The 26,280-nt window shown below is 41.6% G+C and overlaps 1 protein-coding gene across 2 annotated transcripts in view; it reads right to left on the bottom strand.

The window, feature by feature from the left end:
* The window catches only part of NT5DC3 (5'-nucleotidase domain containing 3), a 79,495-nt gene that overhangs the window by 16,933 nt on the left and 36,282 nt on the right, over positions 1-26,280 (bottom strand). For both annotated transcript variants that reach the window (XM_040344272.1, XM_040344271.1), the window contains exons 3-8: positions 25,598-25,672; positions 19,061-19,116; positions 9,643-9,733; positions 6,502-6,639; positions 3,136-3,196; positions 273-375 (exon numbers count right to left, since the gene is read on the bottom strand). In XM_040344272.1, the coding sequence (XP_040200206.1) occupies positions 273-375; positions 3,136-3,196; positions 6,502-6,639; positions 9,643-9,733; positions 19,061-19,116; positions 25,598-25,672 (524 nt within the window). The remainder of the gene's footprint in view (positions 1-272; positions 376-3,135; positions 3,197-6,501; positions 6,640-9,642; positions 9,734-19,060; positions 19,117-25,597; positions 25,673-26,280) is intronic.

Genomic DNA, 26,280 nt, shown 5'->3' with positions numbered 1-26,280 from the left:
ATTCAGACATGAATGCCAGACTCTGACACCCCCCCCCCCCCCCTTGTGCCCACGTCATTGGATTTGATTGACAGCAGTGGGAGCCAATGGCTGTGCTGCCATCAACCTATCCAGTCAAGAGCCGGGATCCCGTGCCGAGAGGGACAGCACTTCTCTGCCAAGGGAAATACAGTGCTCAGGATTAAATTTGAAGATATCCAGAATGAACGGTCACACTCATTGAAAAGTTGAAAAAAAAAAAAAAAAAAAGTAAACTGAAGCCTCTTACTTACACAAAGCTGCTGGGGCTATTTGTTATAAGGAACATCTTTTTGCCATTGCTTGCCAGTTTTGCCAACACAGCTCGCGTTTTCTCCCCATAGCGAATGTACCTTTCTATATAAAAGAAATGAACAAATACTTAAATAAAATAGATAATAAAAACAAAAATAAATGTACATGTTTTGCACATAAAAAAAAAAATGTTCATGTATTTATTTTTATCAGGAGCCTGCAGAGCATTACACCCAAGGCCATCAGCATATGTGTACAGGCAGCACGTACGAGGAGTGCATACGCAGGAAGTTGCCAGAGGTGGCAGTAAAGAGCCCAACATGAGCTAAATGACACAGAGCAGCAGTTGCCGACTCACACACATACAGAAGCATCTATAGAGCTCCTCTGCACCCGCCTCAGTCTTCTCCCATCCCCGCCAGTCAACCCGGGCCCATCCAGATACTCGGGCCCCTTACGAGTGTATGGGCTGTACCCCCATGATGGCGCTGACTGTATGTTTAGGGTCCTTATCCTGCTGGAAGGTGAACCTCCACCCCAGTCACAAGTCTTTTGCAGACTAACAGGTTTTCTTCTAAGAATGCCCTGTATTTGGCTCCACCCATCTTCCCCATCAACTCTGACCAGCTTTCCCTGTCCCTGCTAAAGAAAAACATCCCCACAACATGATACTGTCACCACCATGTTTCACAGTGGGGGTGGTGTATTCAGGATGATGTGCAGTGTTAGTTTTCTGCTACACATAGCATTTTGCTTTTAGGCAAAAAAGTTAAATTTTGGTCTCATCTGACCAAAGCACCTTCTTTCACATGGTTTGCTGTGTCCCCAACATGGCTTTACACAAACTGCAAAGGGGACTTCTTATGGCGTTCCTTTAACAATGGCTTTCTTCCTGCTACTCTTCCATAAAGGCTAAATTTGTGGATTGCACGACTAAGGCCTTGTACTCACGGCAGGACATGTCCGATGAAAACGGTCTGCAGACCGTTTCCATCGGACATGTCTGGCCGGGGACTGCCCGGGGACTTCTGTTCGATGGCTATACACACCATCGAACAGAAGCCCGCGCGTAAACATTACGCGGGGCGTGTCCGCGGTGTCGCCGCGTCGATGACGCGGTGTCGCCGCGACAATGACGCGGCGACGTGGGCGGGCCGCCTTAAAAATGCTTCCACGCATGCGTCGAAGTCATTCGACGCATGCGAGGGATGCGGGCGGCAGGACATGTACGGTAGGTCTGTACAGACGACCGTACATGTCCGGGCGGACAGGTTTCCAGCGGACTGTTTTAAAACAAGTCCGGGAAACAGTTGTCCGCTGGAAACCTGTCCGATCCGTCCAAAAATGGTCCGCTCGGGCCAACACACGGCCAAACATGTCTGCTGAAACTGGTCTGCGGACCAGTTTCAGCAGACATGTTTGGTCGTGAGTACGGGGCCTAATAGTTGTCCTGTGGACAGATTTTCCCACCTGAGCTTTGGATTTTTGCAGCTCCTCCAGAGTTACCATGGGCCTCTTGGCTGCTTCTCTGATTAATGCTAAAGAATAAACAGACTCCCATGGAATGACATGTGTATCCCTCATGAATCGAATAGGTTGTACCTCAAAAGTTGGGATTTTAAAGGCAATAGAAATTCAAAAAATTAAAAAAAATATAAATGTTTATTACAAAGATTACATGAAAACATAAGCGCTCCACAGAAGTATAACAGCAATGGTTAAAAAGTAGATTACATAGAAATGCATGATCTAACAAGGATACATGGCAACTGCATCAGACCCCAAGAACATTGTACAGACAGTTCTTAGATAACAGACTGCAAAATCCTAAGCGATGCTTGTAGATCAGTCATATATCTGCATTTACATTTGACAAGCCTACTTATGATCATCTAAATGTATATTTCAATTTTTTATCACTCATCAGCATAATATTCACTGTATTATTTACATTAGGTGAATCATTCACCACTGAATTGTTTATCGGTTTAATAATTAGAGGTGTTTTTTTGTATTGGTTAAATTTTTTTTATAAGAACTACATCCGTATACACAAATAGCGCTGAACTTACGGCAGTGCGGGGAAATAATGGCGGCCACACAAAATATTGACACTTAAAGCCCAATTTGGAGATGTTCACTTAGAGGTGTACTCACTTTTGTTGCCAGCGGTTTAGACATTAATGGCTGTGTGTTGAGTTATTTTGAGGGGACAGCAAATTTGCACTGTTATACAAGCTGTACACTCACTACTTTACATTGTAGTAAAGTGTAATTTTTTCAGCGTTGTCACATGGAGATATAATAAAAAATATTTACAAAAACTTGAGGGATGTACTCACGCAAGTATGTATGTATGTATGTATGTATGCATGCATGTATGTATGTATGCATGTATGTTCCCCCCCCCCCCCATATTTCAGATTGTGTCAGGCAAACTTATTTTAGACAATCAATGTACTTTATTGCACACTTGCATGCATTCCTCAACTTACTGTAAGGCCTGGACATTTTACAGCTGCTTCTAAGGGTGTCTGGCATTTGATTTCTCTGCCTCTAAACGCCCCTTCATGTTAGCCTATGTATCCATGCACACATAGGCGTTTAGTGGCAGAAAGAAAAAGCCAGTGCTGTTGACACTTGACGCCAATATTAAGAGTATTAATTTCCAAGGCCAGAATATTCTGGCCAATAAAATAAACTAACGCCCAAGAGCTTGACGCCTGCAAAAGCTTTAGACTCTTACATGCGTCAGGCATGTTTTCTCCAAAAATGCGGCTGGCTTCTAGCAGAGTTAAATAAAGTGTGCATGAGGTCTAAAAGAGAAAAGTAAAATGTTGTCATCAAACAAAATTGTCTTACCAATGTCAGCCTCCACTGCTCTGTACATTAGCCCTTTCACATGGACATCTCTAATTGCATCCTAGTGAATGAAAAATAAATAGTGTCTACATAAGAAACATGTCTGGTAGTTTTAAGAAAAACTCAATATAGGTTTGGTAATCTTATACAACAATGTAGAAAACACAAAAAAAAAAAATCCACACACATGTGGAGGCATAATGCAACAGAGCAGAATTTAAAGTGATTGTAATGTCTATTTTTTTCCCTATAAAAATAGCAAACATATTTAAAATACCTGCTCTGTTGCAGTGGATTTGCACAGAGCAGCCCGGATCCTCCTCTTCTCCGATCCCTCTTCTGTGCTCCTGGCCCCTCCCTCCTGTTCAGTGCCCCCACAGAAAGCAGCTTGCTATGGGGGCACCAGACCCGAGTCACAGCTCCTTATAATGTCCACTTAGACATGAAGCCCTGACCCATCCCCTCTTTCCCCTGATTGGCTATCTGATTGACAGCAGCGGGAGCCAATGGCGCTGATGTTGTGTCTCAGCCAATCAGGAAGTAGAATCTCGGATGGCTGAAAAACTCGTGGACATCGCTGGACAGTGTATTTTTTTTGGGGGGGGGGGCTGCTGCACACAGAAGACTTTTTATCCTAATTCATTAAGATAAAAAAACCTTCTGCCTTTACAACCCCTTTAAGTATGTAGCAACTTCCTAGGTAGGTGATAGAAGAGAGTATATTTTTAGATTTTTCTGCTTACCGAGAAGATGTTCAGGTAAAACTTAGAGTGCTCTCTGCCTATCAGGGTGCAGGAACTTTTAGTTAGGTCTGCTCATTGTACTCAGGTGCAGCTCAGCTTGTTTGACTGTCCCTCACTGGTCCAATAGGGAGACATTTTAGACAGTGGGAGGGGATCCGACAAGTGAGTGCACAGGCTTTGTTACAGTCCAACGTGGTCGACCCAGGGGCCTAGAGATGAAGAAGCTGAACCCAGAGGTCATGCAGAGCTGACTGGAAGGGAGACATAGGAAGGATCCGATTCTGCCTACTGCGAGTACAGATCTGTGTTTTCTGGTAACTGTCAAGTGAAGGCCATCCCCTTAAGCTAGAAGAGTCAGTGGACAGGTGACAGTAAAGAGGATGCTAGAAAGAGTTTGGAAGATAATGTAGTGCATCAAGTCTGCTGCTAGTGAAAGCAAGAGTAAGTAGACTGAATTCTCCATACATTTGGGTGTATTAAAGCAGTGGGACCGCTTCCACAAGTAATTCAGTGAGGTCAACAGAGGAGTTGTCCTTATCCATTGTATATAGTTCCAGTTGGAGCGAGTATCCCACTAATCCCTTCTCCCATCCCAGTTACAAAATAAAAAAACAGAAATACCCTGGACTGGTCATTGAGTAACAAGCAAGCGGGAGAAAGGGTGGGACAATTGGGAACCCTTAGCACCCAGCTGCTGGTAACCAGAGAGAGCCAAATGCCCCGTACACACGACTGACTTTTTCCATCGGAAATTCCGACCGTGTGTATGCGGAGTAATTCCATCTAAAAATTCAGATTAATTCCATCGGATTTTACATAGAGAGCATGTTTTTTTCCTCCGATGGATTTCCGATGTAAATTTGGTCGGACAAAAGGTCCGATCGTGTGTACAGGGCATAAGCAGTCAACACTCAGCAAGTCCTACGGGGACCGTGCTACAAGTAGACCAGATTTTTAGCAAATAATTTACTGACATGCATTCAGACAGCCCATCTAGTAATGACACAGTCTGAGACAAGTACATGGAAGCACAAATTTAACATTCCTTCCCCAAGCATATATGTAATATACAAAGGATTTTAATAAGACTTTGTTGCAGATTTCTAGCTACTTAGCTTGTGTTTAAAAAGAGACCAGGTCTTGCCAAAGCAGATTTTGCATAAGGTTTTGCACAAGGTTTCTGCTGTATAAAATACTGGAAAAGATAGTCATCTTTCGATGCCAGTGTATATTTTAGGGATGTAGCAAACATTTCTAAGGAATTCAACCTCCCAAAAGCATAGTACAAATAATTTCAGGATGTATATCTCAATAAATAGCTGTATTGAACTGTAAACAAAGCATAAATGCAATGGGATGCATTGCATGCAGGCTTCACATTTTTTGTAGATTTCTGGAGGAATAGTTACTTGCTCAGGTGCAAAGAAAGACATTTTATTTTTCCATTACAAAGTTCGATGTATTTGCCATTACATGTCTGATGAACTGGAACATTTAAAGTGGAACTAAAGGGTGAATACTCACTTGTCCAGTGGTCCCTCACCAACGCTGGCATCTCCCCCCCCCCCCCCCCCCGAGTGCCTGTCTTTTGGCCTTTTCTTTGGTGAGAGTTCATGTCATTCCTGCACATGCGAAGGAGCTAGTCACCCTGGCACTCAGTGACCATCCTGTCCACTGAACTGCGCATGTGAAGCACAGTTTAAAGTGCTGGAGAAGACAGCGAGCAGGAAAGTTGGAGCATTTTATTGCAATAAACACGCTTTAAATACTGGCAGCCAATAAGTCATACAATAGACATGCAGAACTATGAGCAAGACACCAAAATGAATCCCTTTAACATAACACAGAATTCTTGTCTATACTTTTGCCTTTTTAAAACTGATCCTGGATTACATCGCTGGGTTCCTTTCATTCTATCATTTATGAAAGACTATCCCTGTTTCATAGAAGACAATGAAGTAATACCAATTTCTCTAGAAGACTGTTACTCGGTAAAAATATTTCAAACAGCCAAATCTGCACTCTGCAACTCTAAAGCCTCGTACACACGCTTGGTTTACTCGGCAAGAACCAGCAAGAAAACTGCTGCCGAGTAAACCGTGCGTGTGTACGAGGCTTTCAGGTTTCTCGAAAAGAAAACTGCCCAAAATCTAGACGAGAAAAATAGAAAACATGTTCTCTATTTTCCTCGTCGTGAGATTCTCGGCAGTTTTGCTGCAGAGAAACTCAAGAGTGTGTATACTAACCTGTCGCTGTGGAAACCCGCGCATGCTTGAAATGACTTTGACGCATGCGCGGTAGCTTCATAGGCCGGGTGCAGCAAGATGGCGGCGACAGCATCGAATGCGACGAGCGCATGCTAGTCGTACGCAAGGACGTCACTGCGTTCTTGCCTGTCAAGAGAACCGCAGTTCTTTTGAAAGAAGTGTCTGTACACTCGGGCGGCAAGAGATTCTTGCCAAGAATCTCATCAGGGAAAACAAAGTTTCCCCCCCCCCCCCCCCCCCGACAAGATTCTGGCCCGTTTGTACAGGGCTTTAAGCTTGGAAACGCTGTGGTGACTTTTACCACTGACTGCATCACGGTTATCAGCCATATTTACTTTCAAATAATGTACACATACCTTGACATCCTTATATAGGTGAACTGGTTCATAGTCTATGTTGTTTTTTAAAAAGTACTCATTGACACAAGAGAGAAGAGTCATCTCTGGCAATGAGAATATGTCCATAAATTGCTTCAATGTGTTGCCTTCAGAGCTCTGTAGAAATAAAAGATACAATTTGTACATTTTACTGTATATATTTAAAAAAAACATGAGCTATCTGGAAGTATGTGGAGAAAAAAAAAATACAGGTGAAACTCAAAAAATTTGAATATCCTGCAAAAGTTCATTTATTTCACTAATGCAACTTAAAAGGTGAAACCAATATACGAGATCGACTCATTACATGCAAAGCAAGATAGTTCAAGCCGTGATTTGTCATAATTGTGATGATTATAGCTTACAGCTCATGAAAACCCTAAAACCACCAACTCAGAACATTAGAATATTACATGCAATCAATAAAACATTGGACCTCTGAAAAGTATAAGCGTGCATATGTACTCAGTACTTGGTTTGGGCCCCCTTTGCAGCAATTACTGCCTCAATGCAGAGTGGCATGGAAGCCATCAGGCTGTGGCACTGCTGAGGTGTTATGGAAGACCAGGATGCTTCATAAGCGGCCTTCAGCTCTTCTACATTGTTCGGTCTCATGTCTTATCCTTCTCTTGAGAGACATGGCGAGTTTGCTGGCCAATCAAGCACAGTAATCCCACGGTCATTGAACCAGCTTTTGGCAGTGTGGGCAGACGCCAGGACCTGCTGGAAAATGAAGTCAGCATCCCCATAGAGCTCGTTTGCAGAGGGAAGCATGAAGTGCTCCAAAATCTCCTGGTCGACGACTGCGTTGACCCTGGACTTAATGAAGCACAGTGGACCAACACCAGCAGATGACATGGCTCCCCAAATCACCACAGACTGTGGAAACTTCACACTGAACGTCAAGCATCTTGCAGTGTGTACATGAAAATATTCCGGTAAAAGAAGCTGAAACAAGAAGGACCATTACGAATGCACTTACTATGTGATTAATCCAAAAATACAAAAATGTATTAAATATAAAGTACACATGATAAGAAGAACATTCCTAAGTAGGGGCTAAAGGTGATTTAATTGCAGTGAAGTTTGAACCCATCCGGGTATTAATCAGACTAACACTGTGACAGACACATACCAACAATACATAGAACATACAGGGGGACTATCCGGAAGTCAGATAACAAGGAAGGATGTTTATCTCTGGGAAAATCCCTGTAATATATATATATATATATATATATATATATATATATATATATATATATATATTATACACACAAAGAAAAAAATAGTAGTAATAGATAAAAAAGTGCCACAGTTTCATACTTACAAGCATACGGTCCCGGGAACACCAACCACGGCTCAACCATTGCGATAGTGACTACATTGAGATCACTAAGACCGCACTACAAAGCTAATAGCCTGGCTGAATCCCAGTCATAAATATCTCTGCATAAACAGAAGTGTACCCGAAGCCTATTTAAATCGTCTGCAACGGACATATAGACGCAACGATTCATTGGTATGGACCTGAATTCTGACTGACAGAAAAAGCACTCAACGACCCAGGAATGGTAAAGTACTCAACATGAAACTGTGTTTCTTTCTAACTAGAATGTGAGATACTCTGTTGCCATTGCATCCTTTGGACTCTGATATCAAGCCCCCTTCTAGGTCTTCAAAATATCCTGTGCTGTGTATCGGTTTACTCTGCTATGACGCTAAAGGGATACAAAATGTTAAAACCCTCTACAGCGGACTTTACTATATTTTATATGAGGATCAAATACAGTTTATTCTGCCCTCTATATAATGGCTGCAGCCTAGTGATTTAACCTTATTCCTCTCATCTCTACTGTCTTTGGCTTTTCTGTCTTCATAGCAGCTCAAGCTCCAGAGAGCCTGGAAGGATAGAATATCTCTTATCTATTACTACTATTTTTTATTGTGTGTATATATATATATATATATATATATATATATATATATATATATATATATATATATATATATATATATATATATATATATACACACACACACACACACACACACACACATACATACATACACACATACATATACACATACACACACACACACACACACATACACACACACACAGGGATTTTCCCAGAGATAAACATCCTTCCTTGTTATCCGACGTCCGGATAGTCCCCCTGTATGATCTATGTATTGTTGGTATGTGTCTGTCATAGTGTTAATCTGATTAATACCCGGATGGGTTCAAACTTCACTGCAATTAAATCACCTTTAGCCCCTACTTAGGAATGTTCTTCTTATCATGTGTACTTTATATTTATATTTAATACATTTTGTATTTTTGGATTAATCATATAGTCAGTGCATTCGGAATAGTCCTTGTTGTTTCGGCTTCTTTTACCGGAATATTTTCATGTATATGCAGCAAAAGACTGAAACACTAACATCTTTACACATGGTACATATCTATAGCCTCATTTTTATAACTCTTATCTTGCAGTGTGTGCGCCTCTCCATTCTTCCTCCATACTCTGGGTCCTTGGTTTCCAAATCAGATGCAAAATTTGCTCTCATGAGAAAAGAGGACTTTGGACCACTGAGCAACAGACCAGGTCTGTTTTTCTTTAGCCCAGGTAAGACGCTTCTGACGTTGTTTGTTGTTCAGTAAAGCTTTCTTCTTTTGAATGCTACTAAATACCTCTATATAAATTTATTGTAAATTTTAAAAGGGAAATATACACTGTTAATGGTAGTCAAGAACAGGTTTTGAAACGCTGGTTTAAACCATTTTTTATCCATTTCTTTTAGTATTTAAAATGGCCATATGAAGTCCAGTTGGGGGGGATTCATGATATGCCCTTATGTAAGGGTACATTATGCAATCATTTTATCCGTTTCTTTTATTATAGATTACTCTTGCCACAGTTCAGTGGAATAGGATTGCAAAAATGAATTGTAGCTTATTAGCAATGCTAAGCCACTCTTGACTATAAAATAAGGTCTGAAGTAAACGTAACTGGCATCAGCCCATTCTACTTTCCAATCACAAAAAAAAAAAATTACCAGTCCTACAGCATAAAACACAGACACAATATCAAACAATTATTGTAGTGTTACCTTTCCATAGAAATCGCTCATATGCTCCAACGGTACATGAGAACCTTGGTACATTTCAATGACTTCTGAATCTTGCACAACATCAAATCCTCTGTAAGAGAGAGTCATGGTTTTAAAGCCAGATTTAAATGAGGTCTCCTGGCATCCTCTACAATCAAGACTTTATAAATCTGTATACATTGTGATACCCTATGGCATTACCTTTCACAACAACTACACAACAGGTTATGTAGGGAGAACAAGGAAGGGGTATAGGAGTGGGGCCAGCACTGACAGTAATTGGACACTTCCACAAAAAGATGGGGCTTTGCCATGCAAGGGAGGGGGTTATGCTAGGGAATGAACTCTGCTGGACTAGGCACATGTGATTTTATCTGCAATAGTCTGTGATGGCGTCTCTTTAAATGCTTTGGGGGCAATTCACAACAGTCTAGCATGGGCATTTGCCATAAAATTTTGATTTTTAGCTATAATTTCTGAAAATAATTGGCTGTTATGCTTGAAGAATTGAGCCTATGACAGAAATTTCTTAAATGTCTACGTGTATTTGTAAGACAAAATAGGCCATAAAAAATTTTTCTAGACAAACTTTAACCAATATAAACAACAAAGACCTGTACAACAGTGACAAACCGTCACAAAGTTCCCTCGATCGCATAATAAATGCATGACGAGGAGGAAAAACCCTGAAGGTTTCTTAGCGAGCATCCACCAAAATTAGGCACATCCATTTAATGCCTTTAAAAAAAAAAAAAAAAAGCTTCTATGAATGACACAGGATCTCTGAAGTGGGGACAGGTGGACGATTGCTTTGCCCTGCCCCTTCCGGTGTCGTTAATAGAAGATGTAGTATGGTTTCAATGAATGGCAAATAGGGCAAGAAAGGGGCGAGCATAATCAAACTCTTGATGAGAGCTTCTGGCAACCATTTGCGTTTTAGGTAAACTTAGACTTTAAAGAGCACCTGTATAAGTATAAACCACTTTGTAGTCTATAAACTGTATGCAACACATGGCAATGAATGCTCTTTGTTTATGAATACAATAAAATATGTCCTAATAAAAAGTTAGTGTAATAAAACTGTGCAGGAATTTCCTTACAAAATAAATGAAAAATAGTGTTAAATTCATCCATATAAATTAGTGTTCTGCGAAAGTGCAAACACTCCATGCTAAAAACTCAAGTATAACCAGTGGTGTTAAATTGTGATATATATAGCTTTTACTGTTAAAAAAAACATTGTGATATATAGATACATAAAATGGCAAACATCAATGTGGTGTTTAAAAAAGGTGCATCAAATTCAAAACATTTGCCTACAGGAGGATTATGATCCCCTACAAAAAGCTGGTATACCAAGAGCTCCAAAAAGCGGCATAACTGGCATAAAGAAATCCTTCCGCTATTTCCAATAAAGCATGCCAACTACTCCCTGGAGAGCCCTGCTCCCCAAATCCATAGCAATTTTACAAACTCCTCTTCCAACCTGCAAATGCTACTCACTTGGAATAAACCAGAACAAAAAGACACACAGACAGAAAGAGAAGCATACCCAATAGTGTAATATTGCAAGGCAAAAACTTTATTAAAAAACACATTACACACATGTAGTCACAGTAATAAGCAGCACTGTAAACAGAAATTACAATGGCTGGCATACGTGGCGACTTACGAGCATCCTAGCTTTGTCCAACACATTTCGTAATACCCTTGATGTTGTCACACACACACACACACACACACACACACACATCTATGCTTAGCACCACATTGCTGGAGTGTTCTTTCCATTTGGTTTCCCAAAGCACAGATGTTCTTTTTCTACACTAAAAGGACCTTCTCTGAGCAAATGTTTTGCCCCAATCCTCTTCTTTTCTTTAGGGGCCCACGCCAGTGCTTCCGGCTCCTCCCCCCTTCCCAGTGCCCCCATAGCAAGCTGCTTGGAGGCACTTGTGAGGGCTCATTCCCGAGCCATGCATGTCCATTGACACACAGAGCAGGGCTTGGTCCCACTCCGTCCTTACTGGCTCATTGGCTACGATTGACAGCCAATGGCCCCCCACTATTTATAAAGCATATTAGGAGAGGAGAGCCGCTGCTCTTTTGCACAGCACTGGATCGAGATGGGGCTCAGGTAAGTTTAAGGGCCCATTCACACTAGGAACTGCTGTGCAGTTGTGTTCTGTGCAGTTCAATTGCAGCCCATTAATTTAAAAAAAAACGGGCTGAAATCGCACACCGCAGGGTGGCCTGCCAGAATTCTAATTATTCAGACACATGTATACATTAAAAATGTGACAAATTTTTATTACAGTTAAAATAGAATTACATCTAGACAATGCAATATATATATATATATATATATATATATATATATATATATATATATATATATAATTTATATATTATTAAAAAAGAAAAAAAAAAAAAAAAAAGGAATTACTGCAAATATGCATACAATTCGTGACACGTCTCGCAGGAATTCCCGCTTCTTCAAAACCTTGTATTCGTATAGATTACAGATATCCAGTATGAACAATCTTAAAAAAACAACAAAAATTTGCAAGTACAAAGTAAATGAAAAAAAAAAAAAAAAGGGGGGGGGGGGAAATTCTAACTCTGGATAAACCTTGTAACAAACCCGTCTAGCTGCACCTGCTTAGCACTGCTCAGCCTTCTTACGGGATTAATAAAACATTCCCACTTATATCCGGTTTATTTTTTGTAAAACATAATTAATGATCGTTTATGCTTTCAGTTCATCAATGTTGCAGCAATGGCCAACTTCACATTAACGGGAAAAAAACACCACCACAAACACACACACACACACACACACACACGTATGGACTGCGAATACATTTTTTAGTTTGGAGTTTACGGTATATACCTTTTCTAAATTAGTAGATTTCTTAACTGCCCCGAAGTAAGGATATTTTAAAAACCCCAATGTGACTCTGAATGTTTATGTAATGACAATGGTATTATTTAGCACTGTATTGACTCCTAATTATTAAGGATCTTAGTGAATCACAACAGAAGTGCTTTATTTTTTTAATTTCAGTTTCTTGTTTTGCTTTATTTTCTTCAGTATGGCACGATTTATTTTTCACCAACTATCATCACTAGAATAATTTTGCTTGATATTCTTCAGTATGGCATGATTTGTTTTTACACCAAGTATCACTAGAACACATGCATGATTGCTCATGTGTATAGCATACTGTAAAAGTGATTTCAACATTAATAGATAACAAAACTGTGGAACGAAGCCGAAATTGTTTCAAATGGCAGATTAGAAGAGATTGCTTCAATACTGGCCAATTGTTAATTACGGATTGGAAATGAGAATGTGCTGACGCCAATTACTGCCAGTTAAGTTTACTTTAGACCTCATTTTATAGCCAAGAGTGGCTTAGCAATGCTAATAGGCTACAATTTATTTTTGCAATCCTATTCCACTGAACTGTGGCAAGTATAATCTATAATAGAAGAAACAGCTAAAATGGTTGCATAATGTACCCTTGTGCCCTTACATAAGGGCATATCATGAAACCCCCAACTGGACTTCATATGGCCATTTTAAATACTAAAAGAAACTAATAAAGAATGGTTTAAACCTGTTCTTAACTACCATTAACAGTGTACTCTTCCCGTATGGTTATTACAATTTTACAATAAATCCATTTACCGTATATACTCGAATATAAGCCGAGTTTTTCAGCACTTTCTTTTTTGTGCTGAAAAAGCCCCCCTCGTCTAATACTCGAGTCACCTTTTTGCACCCGATCTCCCAGACTTTGGGGACCTGGTACTGGCCAATCTTGGCACACATGTAGCCCCACTAGGCCTCTACAAGGGTGCAAAGTTTGTTGGCCGGGGAGCACCGATTTTTCAAAGCCGGACACCCCTTCCATGGACTCCTATGTTAAACGGTAATTTCTCCGGTGATTTTGGGGACTCTGTACCGGCCGGTCGTAGGTCCCCTGGATCTTTGCACACATGTAGCCTCATTTCTCCTCTACAAGTGTGCAAAGTTTGCTGTCTGGGGGACCTATGGCTGGGGAGCACCGATTTTTCAAGACCGGGCACCCCTTCCATAGACTCCCATGTTAAACGTCCGTCAAGGCATGCAGATGGACACCCTAGGCTTATACTCGAGTCAGAGTTATATTCGGGTCGGTTTATACAAGGTATTTAGTAGCATTCAAAAGAAGAAAGCTGTGAACCCCCTTTCTTTTTATTTCTATCCTCTATCCCTTTCTTTCTACTATCTTTGTCTCTCTCTCCCCTCTTCTTCTTGAATTTTTTATTGAGCGGACTGCCCTTGGGGGTCACGCGGAGGTCCAGTCAGTGGGTCGCAAGTTCAGTTTGGTTTCGACCCCAAATAGTGCCAGAAAAGACACTTGAGGGAATTGCGGTTACAAGATTCCATAACTGGACCACCACTAACTTGTATATGTATAATTGTTTTTCGATTCAATGACAAATGCTGCTTTTGTACTTTTATTTGAAAACTTGAATAAAAATATTGGAAACAAAAAAGAAATCTTCATTTCAGCTGCAACACTGGGCGCTGAAAAAGCAGCACGATTTAAGGAATTTGCATTTGGGTATCTTGATCTGTTTTTTAAGCCAAGGTCCAGGCAAAAAGATATATAATCTATGAGCCATTTTAGCTGCCAAGTGAATTTGTATTTCTGCCCATCCACTCTTGAGATTTGCACAGCCCTGTCAAACTGTATAGCCAAGCCGATGTCTTTGTTGCAATTAGGCAATAAAGCTAGGTCACCTTCCTGCCCCCAGCCTGGGATCAGGAGAGCGAAGGAGCAACATAAGTTTACCCCTCTGCTCACGCTGACCTTTTTTTGTGACAGCATTTTCCTAGTCAGCTAATACAATGCAGCACATTTGGATTGGCCTCCAGTGCTGTCACTTCCTTTCCCAGTCCTAATTCTTCTGCACAGTACAGTTTTTTTTTATATATGTGCCAAGAGTTTGTTCTTGAAAATAAAAAGCCTAAAACTAAAAAAAAAATAAAAAAATAAAAAAAAACTGCTACAAGATTTTATTTGCCAGCTTGTCTACACTGTTTCTATAGCAATATACATGTTCCAGTTTTCTCCCTGCATTCTTTAATCGTATTTTCAATTCTCACTTCTAACACAGTTCAAAGAAAAATCTATTTGAAAATGAACAGTTCAATTGGAAAATGCAAGTTATTTCATGGTGGTTTTAATCTTCCATTAGTCTTTATAGCTGCTTTATAGGACAGAATCGAAGTAATTTGCACATATGCTTAGGTTGACAGCACATAAGCACTCTCATGTGCATAATCTTAGCATAGACTTGAAAAGATCGCTCTCTTTGTTCCAGTCACACACTAGTGTGAAGAATTAGAATTGGATTATCTGTATCCCTAGATGAGGTTCACACTTGAAATGCACATCACGATTACTGTGACATGTATTGATAAGTGTGGAGTTAAATATTTTGTTTTAACTTAAAGAAAATAGAGGCCATAGCGCTCAAAACACAGCACAGAAAAAGAAAAAAGAAGAACCAACTCTTGTCAATGATTTAGCATCCTTATGCTAGCCATACACGGTTCGAACTTTGAAAGAATTTTCTTTCGAAAATCGTTTCCAAGAATTTCGTATCGTTAGTGGGCTGCAGCAACAGCCGGTTTTCGCGCGGCAATCAAATTTGAGGAATCGGACATGTTGGAAATTTTTCGAAAAAGGAAAGATTTTCGAAATCAATGATGGGAGAATCGTGCGAGAAATGGAATAGAAAAAAAATTGCGCATGTGTAAGAAAAGAAAATTCCCGGAGAGAAAAGATTGCCAGACATGAAAATTATTTTCTGTAGCAACATGAAGGCTTGGTCAGCTGAATTTCGAAAATCAATGGTGGCACCATCTTTAAAAAAAATGATCATAGCGGCGGTTCCGCCACTTGATCGTTCTTATAGGTGCCATCGGGGGCCCAGAGAGACGATCGCCGTGCGCCGGATGGGAGGCATAGAGATGACTGGTGACCAGATGGTCACCAGTCATCTCTATGACCGTCGGAGGTACCCTTAAGTAAAAAAAACGCAATTGCGGCTAGTAAGAATGAGATCTGTGAATTTTTTTTCACAATCTCATTCTTTCCACCCTTTAGAGAGATGTGGGATCTTATTGACCCGGCATCTCTCCTTAAAGAGGACCTGTCACACACACTATTCCAATTACAAGGGATGGTTATATTCCTTGTAATAGGAATAAAATCGATTGAAAAAAAAAAAAAAAAAAAAAAAAAAAAAGAAGTGTAAAAAATAAAGTAGTAAAATAAATAAAAAATTAAAACGCCCCTGTCCCCGGTAGCTCACGCTCAGAAGCGAACGCACACGCAAGTCCCGCCCACGTATGTAAACGTCGTTCAAACCACACATGTGAGGTGTCGCAGTGTGCGTTAGAGCGCGTGCAACCATTCTAGCACTAGACCTCCTCTGTAAATGTAAACTGGTAACCTGTAAAAAATTTAAAGCGTCGCCTATGGAGATTAAGTAACGAAGTTTGGCGCTATTACATGAGTGTGCGCAATTTTAAAGCATGACATGTTCGGTATCTATTTACTCGGCATAACATCTTTCATATTTTACAAAAAAAAAATTGGGCTAACTTTACTGTTTTATTTAATTCATGAAACCATTTTTTTTACAAAAAAAGGCGTTTGAACAATTATTGCGCAAATACCGTGCAAGATAAAAATGAGCGCCATTTTATTCTCTAGGGTGTCTGCTAAAAAAAACATATATAATGTTTGGGGGTTCTGAGTAATTTTCTAGCAAAAGAATGATGATTTGTACATGTAGGAGAGAAGTGCCAGAACAGGCCCGGTATGGAGGTGGGTTTTAAAGCCCTGTATTGAAGTGGTTAAAGGGGTTGTAAAGGTTAAAAAAAAAAAAAAATCTTAAATAGCTTCCTTAACCTCCCTCCCTTGGACAACAGGAGAGTCAGGACACTCTCTACGTTGCAGATAGCTCCTTTCTCTGTGTGTTAGTGGGCATCCTAACTCTCCTGTAGTCCAAGGAAGGGGGCGAGCACAACACTCCAGACCAGGGAGAAAGCGTCGCATTACTGTGTGGAGGAGTAACAGACAGAAGAACAGGAAGTGAGGATTTATCCGAAGAAATAAGGACATTTAAAAGCAAAATGGAAGGATGAGGCAAGTGAAGGACGACTGCACTAAGGTAAAGGAACCTATTGAGGAAAAAAAAATTTTACCTTTACAACCCCTTTAAGCAATCCATGTTGTACGAGTTCTCCAATTTAAAAGAACTTCCATGAAAAGGGATTTAAATTACTCAATAGAGAGTCACGAATGCTAATGATGTAGAAGGTGGGATCAGGGATAAACGTAATATGTCTCAGAAAATAATGTGTAAACCACTGAGATTATTAAACAATTTTTGAAAATTCGATCAGGTATACCAATGTCTTGTTTTTATCAGTTTCCATGAAATTCCCATACATTATTGCAAAATACACCAAACGTAAAGGAATCACTATATAAATATTTATACAAAAATCTATCTATCTATCTATCTATCTATCTCTATATAGTCATAATACCACTTTTTTAGGACCGAGTACAAGTACTGAAACTTTTCTTCATGTACTCGCCGATAACCGATGTCCATGTGTCCCCAAATGCAGCCATGTGTAGGACCCCAGTGGCCTACCTGTGTAGGCAAAGAGAGAAAAAAGACAAAAAGAGGAAAACGGAGGGCGCACCGACCTAGTGTGATACTGATTGGTGGATTTTATTAAAATAGTAAAAACAAATCATAATACTCACAAAGGGAGTGTTAATTGTTACTGAAGGCCTGTTTTTAACACTCCCTTTGTGAGTATTATGATTTGTTTTTACTATTTTAATAAAATCCACCAATCAGTATCACACTAGGTCGGTGCGCCCTCTGTTTTCCTCTTTTTGTCTTTTAGTTCTATGAATTCCAACGATTCAGAGGAGGGCTGCAAGATTTTGGAAGATACCGTTTAATTGAGTTGCAATTGAGTTTCACCTTTTCTTCAAACACTTTTCCAAAAAATACCGGAGCGCAGGAGATTTGTCTTTGTCTAGGCAAAGAGAGAGCCGGTGCATTGCCATGAAATGTGATTTGCCATGAAATGTGATGGTCCGCCTCCATCACATCCTATTGGCTCACTCCTGTCACGTGACAGTCTCAGCTAGGCTATCATAGGGAGAGGATCTCCTCTCCCTGTGATAGCTGAACCTGCACGGAGCTGTTAGCGTAGACCTGTATGCACAGTACTAAATTTAGTTTACTCGCGCACCCAGGGAGGTCAACCCCCGTGCAGTTCTTCAAAGGGCTAAGAGAGAGGAGAGGGGGGCAGGCAGATGGGAGGCTGCTCCATGTTACACTCACTGCAACACAGGCTGCTCCTCACAGAGCTGTGCATGTTACACTGGCTTCTCCTTCCTAACAGTATATGTAATATGTTACACCACAAGCCCAACACTACTGCACTGCCTGCTCCCAGTTACAGGCTGTGCATGATGTATATACTTGGACACACAGCCTGAGGGGCTTTCTCCTGCCTCATATAGCACCAGCTCCGTGCAGGTTCAGCTATCACAGGGAGAGGAGATTCTCTCCCTATGATAGCCTAGCTGAGACTGATGACGTTTAACTATGTCACGTGACAGGAGTGAGCCAATAGGATGTGATGGAGGCGGACCATCACATTTCATGGCAAATCGCAATTCATGGCAATGCACCGGCCGCCGTCACCACCATCTAGTTGTTCAACGCGCAGGGAACATACCAGCTTTCATTTCAATAGCTGTGTTCCCCGCCATGTGTCGTCATATATAGCCCCTCCCCCTTGTCCGGGCACTTTGATAGACAGATCACCCGTCCAATTCTGGGACGGGTGATCTGTCTATCAAAGTGCCCGGACAAGGGGGAGGGGCTATAAATGACGATGCGTGGCGGGAAACACACAGCTATTGAAATTAAAGCTGTCCTGCTCTCAGCCCCCCCCCCCCCTCAGCCCGCTCGTCACTCCCCCCCAAAAAAAAGTAGCATAATCATAAAACATAATCTGTATATAAATATACACCTTTATTCCCCTGGTCCCACTAATTAGTAGCTTTCAAGGTTTTGTTTGGAACCACAGGTCAGCACAATCTAACACAAACGGAGGATCATAAATGTTCTGGTACTAGTAGTATCAATAGGCCAGTCAGCAGTAGAGAGCATTGTGGTTTTTATTTACACACATTATACCCCCTTCCTGCTCTTCCACCAATCGATAACTAGTCTTTGACAATTAGCAGCCATGTTGCATCAAAAACATGCATTTAATTCCAGAATTTGCAACTGAAAAGGGTTATCCTTAACTTACCGGTACACTGTTCCAAGTTGAATGTAATGAAAGGAGTCAATCTTCATCAACAGTGCCTTTTAAAAGAAGATAAATTGTGAAAGATCTGCAACCAACTATAATAAACATCACTGGCAAGGTTTTCCAACTAGAACTTTAGTGGTAAGGTGCAAAAAGCTTTCTAGTCAAACCTTCTAAGGAGGGGGGAAAAATAAAAATAGCTTGAAATTCAGCTAGAGAGGATACCCAAGCTCATCTCAACTATCCAGTATATCATATTTAAGTGGATCGAACCCTGAAAGAAGGATAAAAACCAAAAAAAAAACACCCCCACACCACTATAAAGGTAATCTTATCGACTGGAGTTAATGGGTCCAAGAATAATGAAGGGACTACAGGTACAAGGCTGCAAATAATCTGCTTTGTTGCTGAAAACTATGGCTGTATTTCAAGATTTAAATTGCTCATTATAAAATAGTTCTTTAACTACAGTGGCATTTCCTTGTAACACAATATATGGCAAACAAAATGTCAGAAACTAGCTATTATATTCTAACAAGAGCTCATCAACAAAGAAACCCAGCCTGGCCGCTCTAAATATCAGCTGCAACATTGTTTGTGATTATCTTGATCAACTGGCCTACTTTTAGCAGTAGTTCTTTGGACATTGGGTTGGCATTCGGATTCTGCTTGGATTCTCAAATAACTAACTATATATTTTAATTACACTCTAAAACACTCTTAACAAGTTTTGCATTAAAAAGATATTATTGGTTACATTACCGTATTTGGTCATACACGCTCAAGCTGGGCAGCTGCATCCTTTTCTAGCAAGTCCATACTCTGCCAGTCAGTCAGTCAGATCAGTCAGTCAGTGTCAGCGGTGGAGTAGGGCGCTTCGGACCTTCCGCTTACGAGCCTGCTTCCACCCAGACCTGGCAGTCAGAGACCAGGCAGCTGCTAGGCTAGACGCTCCAGGAAACAAGCTCCCTGGAACCTGGAATCAGCATCTCGCTCTCCACAAGGACTCCTCTCCTCCGCAGGTAAGACCCTGCCTCTCAGGGCCTGATATCCTGGGGATCCTCTGACGGCCGTCCTTATCAGGGCAGCCGTCACACAGACCCCACACTGCGGCTTTCTAGACTACTTTTCGCCGGCATCTATCGCCCGCACGGCCACCCGCTTTCTGGTGGTCCCAAATCACCCCCCCTGGGTGTATTTCCGGCGTTTTTGGGTGTTTTTTCACCCCCGCGCCAGCCTGCTTCATCTCGCGGCCGCCGCACCTTAGGAAAGTCCGCGGCTTCAGCCGCGGCCTACCGGCGCACCGCTCGTTTTTACCTTACCCTTAATTCCTAAGCACAGTTTGCTTTGGCTATTCCCCCCCACATCCCCAGAGGCCCCCTGTTCAGCAACTTTATCGGTAAATAGCTTTTTTTACCACGCTGACAGCCCCCCCCCAGCCCGGGTCCTGTGCTTTGCCTGGCAGCCATTATTTTGGTACACCCCAGCAGCAGTGACACCCAGCATCCCCCCCCCCCTTTTTTTTTCCCCTCCACAAGCCGTTAGTTTTTTTGATCCAGGGTTTTGTGCCGATCGCCGTCAGGGATCAGGAAGGAATTCTTTTTTCCCTGCCGCAGCACATTGGCCAGCTTGCCCAGGGTTTTTTTTGCCTTCCTCTGGACCAAAAACCAAATCCCAATCCCCTTGAGCTAGGATTCTCGAATCCTCTCTCACCCTACGCCCGCACCCTAGCCCTTGGTGACTGGCAGCAATGGTTAAGTGGCGTTACTCTCCAGAAACCATTTGGGGTCTGAGACAATTCGCTACTACATTGCCTGCCGCCACCACAATAGCTTTAAAATCAGATCAACTTTTGAGGTTCGATCATCGATCGATCATCAAATATTTCAATCATTCAACACAGCTCAAGCACATATCATGTGCTTTGCTTAACACTAGATCAGCAGTTAAACACCGATCAGAAATCCATGATTTCTTACTTCAATACGATCTAGACTGCCTCTTTATTACGGAAAGTTGGCTGTCGGACGATTGCAACACCATTCTCGGAGAACTGGTGCCAGCAAACTATCGCATCTTAACGGAAAATAGAATAGGGCAAAGGGGAGGAGGACTGGCGGTGATTCATAAGTCGCATATTGCAATCATTAAACCGGTCCTCCAAAATCCTCTACCTTTTATGGAAACCCTTACGCTTCAACTTCAAGCTCACTCTCAGGAGACTGTTCATATTCTCCTCTGCTATAGGCCCCCTGGGCCAAAATCGCAGTTGATATCAGCATTAACGGAGTTCATTTCCACCTACACCCTTAGCGGTAAGCACCTTTTGCTGCTCGGGGATTTTAATTTGTGGGCTAACTCCTCACAGGATCCCATCGCGGATGCCTGCATCAACCACCTGGAAGGATTTGGACTTCAACAACTTATACACGGACCAACGCATGTTTCAGGTCACACACTCGACCTAATTTTCAGACAAAATCTGAAAATTAACATTGTGGGAAATGAACCTTTGCCATGGACAGACCACCATGCAATCAGCTTCATAATCCCCAGAACTCCATTAGTCAGGAAAGTACCCAAGCCGGTGACAATACACTGGGCTAGATCTCAGAGGAAGCTCCACTCGGAACTCTTCAGATCTACCCTGGGAAACCGAATTGGGGCTATTCCTCCTCAATTAGCAGCCTCAGATACTTTGGATGCCATTAATGCAGCTCTGCTACAGTCAGCCGACTTAGCAGCACCAAAGCGCAAACTCCGCAGCCGGGAAAAAAAGTCCAGCTGGTTCAATAACCAACTGTCGCTATTGAAGCAAGAGCGCAGGAGAGCGGAAGCCTCCTGGAAAAGAAGTCCCTCAGAAGACCATCTCAACATCTACAAAGCAGTAACTACGCGCTACCACAAGGAAATTTTCAAAGCCAAAAAACTTCACTTCTCCAGGGTGATTAACAGCGCAATGAATCGCCCTCGCGAACTCTTCAGGATGGTCACCCAGACCATGAATCCGGGATGTCTAGAAGTCCCCACTTCAGACACCCAAGAGTTCTGCAATGAACTATCGGATTTCTTCATCGACAAAATCGAGAAAATTCGGGTAAGTATTCGGCAAAACAATTCTCCACTCAGCCCCGTCTTCAATCAAAACAACGACCGAACGCCTCTACAATCAACTAAGTTCACTTTGGAACCCATCTCCATCGATACAACAAAAAAATTTATTGGCCTGCTGCGCAACAGCACAGCACCGAATGACATCATTCCCACCAAGCTACTGAAGGAATGTGCCGACATCCTGGCGCCTCCGATCACGCAGCTTATAAATCAGTCATTTAAGGAAGGCATAGTGCCTTCCCTGCTGAAAGAGGGCACAATTCTGCCGATCTTGAAAAAACCTAATTTGGATCCTATGGACCCAACTCACCGCCGTCCCATAACAGGTCTAAATGCTCTGTCCAAGATAATGGAGAAAGTGGTGGTAAATCAGCTGCAACAGCATCTGGACACCCACAACCTACTCGATCCATTTCAATCCGGGTTCCGTCCCGGACACGGGACAGAAACGGCCTTACTGAAAATATGGGACGATGCGCTTGAGGCCGCAGACGAAGGAGAATCATGTCTCCTGGTTCTGCTGGACCTCAGCGCTGCTTTTGACACAGTAGACCACAAATTGCTACTGAGACGACTAACAGAAGTCGCCGGAGTCTCAGAAGATGCCTTACCATGGTTCTCCTCGTTTCTTGGAAACCGATCACAAACAGTGAAACTGGGATCCTTCACATCTGAAAAACGCACGGTGACATGTGGGGTCCCCCAAGGATCCCCCTTGTCTCCAGTGCTGTTTAATATCTATCTTCGTCCTCTCTTTGATATTATCAGTAGCCATGAACTACTTTATCACTCTTATGCAGACGACACGCAGTTGTATTTTCGCATCTGCCACAAAAAGGATCATCATCTAAGATTAGAGAAATGTCTCTCTTCAATAGAAAACTGGATGTCTAAGAGTTATCTCAAACTCAATAATGCTAAAACAGAACTCTTTATCTTTGATGCCAGGCGGAAGAAACCACCGACAACAAACTGGACACCATCTCCCATTCTGGGACAAATCATCGCACCTAGCTCCAAAGTCAAGAGTCTGGGAGTCACGTTTGACACCTTCATGACAATGGACGCACAAATAGGGTCCGTAGTCAGCGGGGCGCACCATTTGATGCGCCTATTACGCAGACTGATTCCATTTATTCCTAAAGAAGACGTAGCAGTCGTGGTGGGAACAATCGTGAATTCCAGACTGGACTATGCAAATGCCCTTTACCTCGGGCTACCCAAGTACCAAATCGCTCGTCTCCAAGTCGTACAGAATACGGCCGCCAGACTGGTGACTGGGAAAAAATCTTGGGAATCAATCTCACCTTCACTGAGATCCCTTCACTGGCTGCCAGTGAAAGACAGAATTGCATTCAAAGCACTCTGCCTGACACATAAGTGCATCCATGGGAAGGCTCCTAGATATCTATGCGACAAGATCAAACTGCACAATTGCAGTCGCATTTTGCGTTCCACCGACCAAAATCTGGTCAAGGTTCCTATAACCAAATACAAGTCCAAAGGAGAAAGAAGGTTTGCTTTCCAGGGCCCCAGGCTTTGGAATGCCTTACCAACCAGCATTCGGTTGGAGCAAAACCACCTGTCTTTCAGAAGGCAGATCAAAACCCTGCTTTTTTGAAAGGCATGAGACTTAATCAACAAGCGCCCAGAGGCGATTCAGTTCGCATGTGCCGCGCTATATAAATTTTTCATTCATTCATTCATTCATTGCCAGTGGTAAAACTGGCCATATACAGCTGAAGCCTTCCAGCTTGTCCCCTTTACACATAGACTTCTGTCTAAGAGGGGCAGCCACACACTGATCAAAGTTCAGCCAGTTCCTGCTACATTGGCTGAGTGTTGATCTATATATGGCCAGCTTTACATGTTCATAAAGTACTACAGGTGCATCTAAAACCTCTAGTTTTGGATATGGGGGGGGGGGGGGGGGGATGGTTGGAATCAACATCCAGTTTTGCTTTTTTTTTGCCTTTGTCCTACTGGGGAGAGCGGTCTAAAGGCCCATACACACGATCGGATATTCCAAAAATAATTTGACGGACGTGTTTTGTCGGATAATTCAACCGTCTGTATGCTCCATCAGACAATTGTTGTCAAAATTTCCAACAACAAAAGTTGGCTGTGCATGCTCTCAAATTGTCCGACAACAAATGCTTTCCGTCGGATTGTCCAATCGTGTATATACAAACCTGTCAGACTAAAATCCAAAGTACAAATACGCATGCTCCGAACCAACACCAAGCATCAGACAACAATAGCAGAAGTTGCCCAAAGGGTGGCGCTAAAAAGCTGAAAAACAACAAAGTTTTGTGTATGTTGGCTGAAAAGGTTCTGCCGTCTGTATGCAGAACAAGTTCACGGACAACACCCCTCGGGAAAAAAAAAAAAAAATCCACGGAAGTCCGATCGTGTGTATGAGACTTTAGATTCCTGTCCCAGAAACTTACAAATGAGAAGACATATTCCCAAAAGTGAGTGGTGATCCTGCCTTAGACATTTGTCCCTTGGGGTCCCCATTGTAAGATTTCCCCTCCACCTCATTCTACTGTAATATTTTAGATTTATCATAAATGACAAATGGCCACCAGGAAAAAAGAGGATGAATCTTCCCAATGGGTACACATTTTCAGTATGCACACACGGTAAAACAGTATTAAACCAAACATTTATTATATTGCAGCTTATCAATCCTTAGATGTGGTGGTGGCCCATATAGTTTTCATTTCAAGGTTTTCTTTCCCTTTTTTAACTGACTATCTGGCCAGCAAGTCTGTTGCTTTTCAAAAGAACAAGCTCTCTTTCAGATGTAGCAGTTACCGGGATCAGACAAAAACAATTACAATGATCAGCTTATTTACTTATGTAAAAACGTTAATCCCAAGGCTGCTTTACCGCCGATGCCCCATTGTGAAAGGGCTTTTAAGCTTTGGAAAAAAATAAAAACTGTACTTTCCAGTCTTAGAGAAAGGAACCCCATGGGGAATATTTTAAAACAATAGTGAATTTGATGTTTAAAATATTTACTGCCAGTGAATATCTCTGGTGCAAAATGGGGTAATGGGGATTGGAGGACAGCTAACTGGATACATTTTATGATCACTATAGTTAAGCAGTAGAGGGGAAAAGACAAAAAACAAACACAGTATGCAATTTAATAACAAATAGTTAAAAAAATAAATCAAAGCTGGGGGGAGGTGACTGCAAGGTGAAAAAACAAGAGGGTTTACAACCCCTTTAAGTACTTTTGCACAGTGCTGCCAGTTAAATATAGTGCTTATGCTGCACAATGTTTTAAGAGCAATCTGTGAATCTCTACTCAATTTAGGCTTGGCCATTTGCTTTGGAGAAATTCTGCCCCACTGTATTGTAACGATTTAGAAATCGGCTCAATTTATACAAGGTTAATGGTGAAAGTCTTACCTTATGAACATCATAATGTAGCCCCCGAATTGCAAAGTTTGGATTGTATTCATATTTTTTTAACTCACTTGGATACTAAAAAACAAAAAATTAAAACATTAAAAATTCTAGCCACTAATCAGGCAGACAATATTGGATGTATTTACTAAAGACAAATAGACTGTTTTCAGAGTGCAACTGCACTTGTAAAGTAAGGGGAACATCACCAGAGCCTATTGAATGAGGGGATGATTTTTTGTTTTCATTTTCCTTGCACGTGATGGATATTCTTTCTAAAGAAAAGCCTCACAGCACATCCAATAAGCTCAGGGGAAAAATTCCCTTCCAGAGTGCAACTTTACTTGCAAGGGGAACCGTGTATTTGTCTTTAGTAAATCAACTCCTATAAAAATTCTTTCTTACCAAGTACAAGGCAAAAAAAAAAAAAAAAAAAAAAAAACCACACACACTGTCATACCACAACATTATGCAGGACAGTAGGCATGTGCAGCCAGCATGCCAAATCTAAATCTCTAGTCTCTTGGCTCCTCTGCAATCCAGCATTTATCCTTCCTAACAGGAAGCTCTGGCAGTGATGATGTAAAAGGATAAGCGATACAATACACCTCTGTCTATTCAAAACACACCCTGCCAATACTGCCAACAAGGTCATGTTAATAGACAATTTAAGCAAAAAAACTAAT

Source organism: Rana temporaria, chromosome 3, assembly GCF_905171775.1.
Source record: "Rana temporaria chromosome 3, aRanTem1.1, whole genome shotgun sequence".
In the NCBI taxonomy this organism is placed as follows: domain Eukaryota; kingdom Metazoa; phylum Chordata; class Amphibia; order Anura; family Ranidae; genus Rana; species Rana temporaria.
Note: the sequence above shows the minus strand (reverse complement) of the source record. Positions and strands in the feature narration are given on the sequence as shown.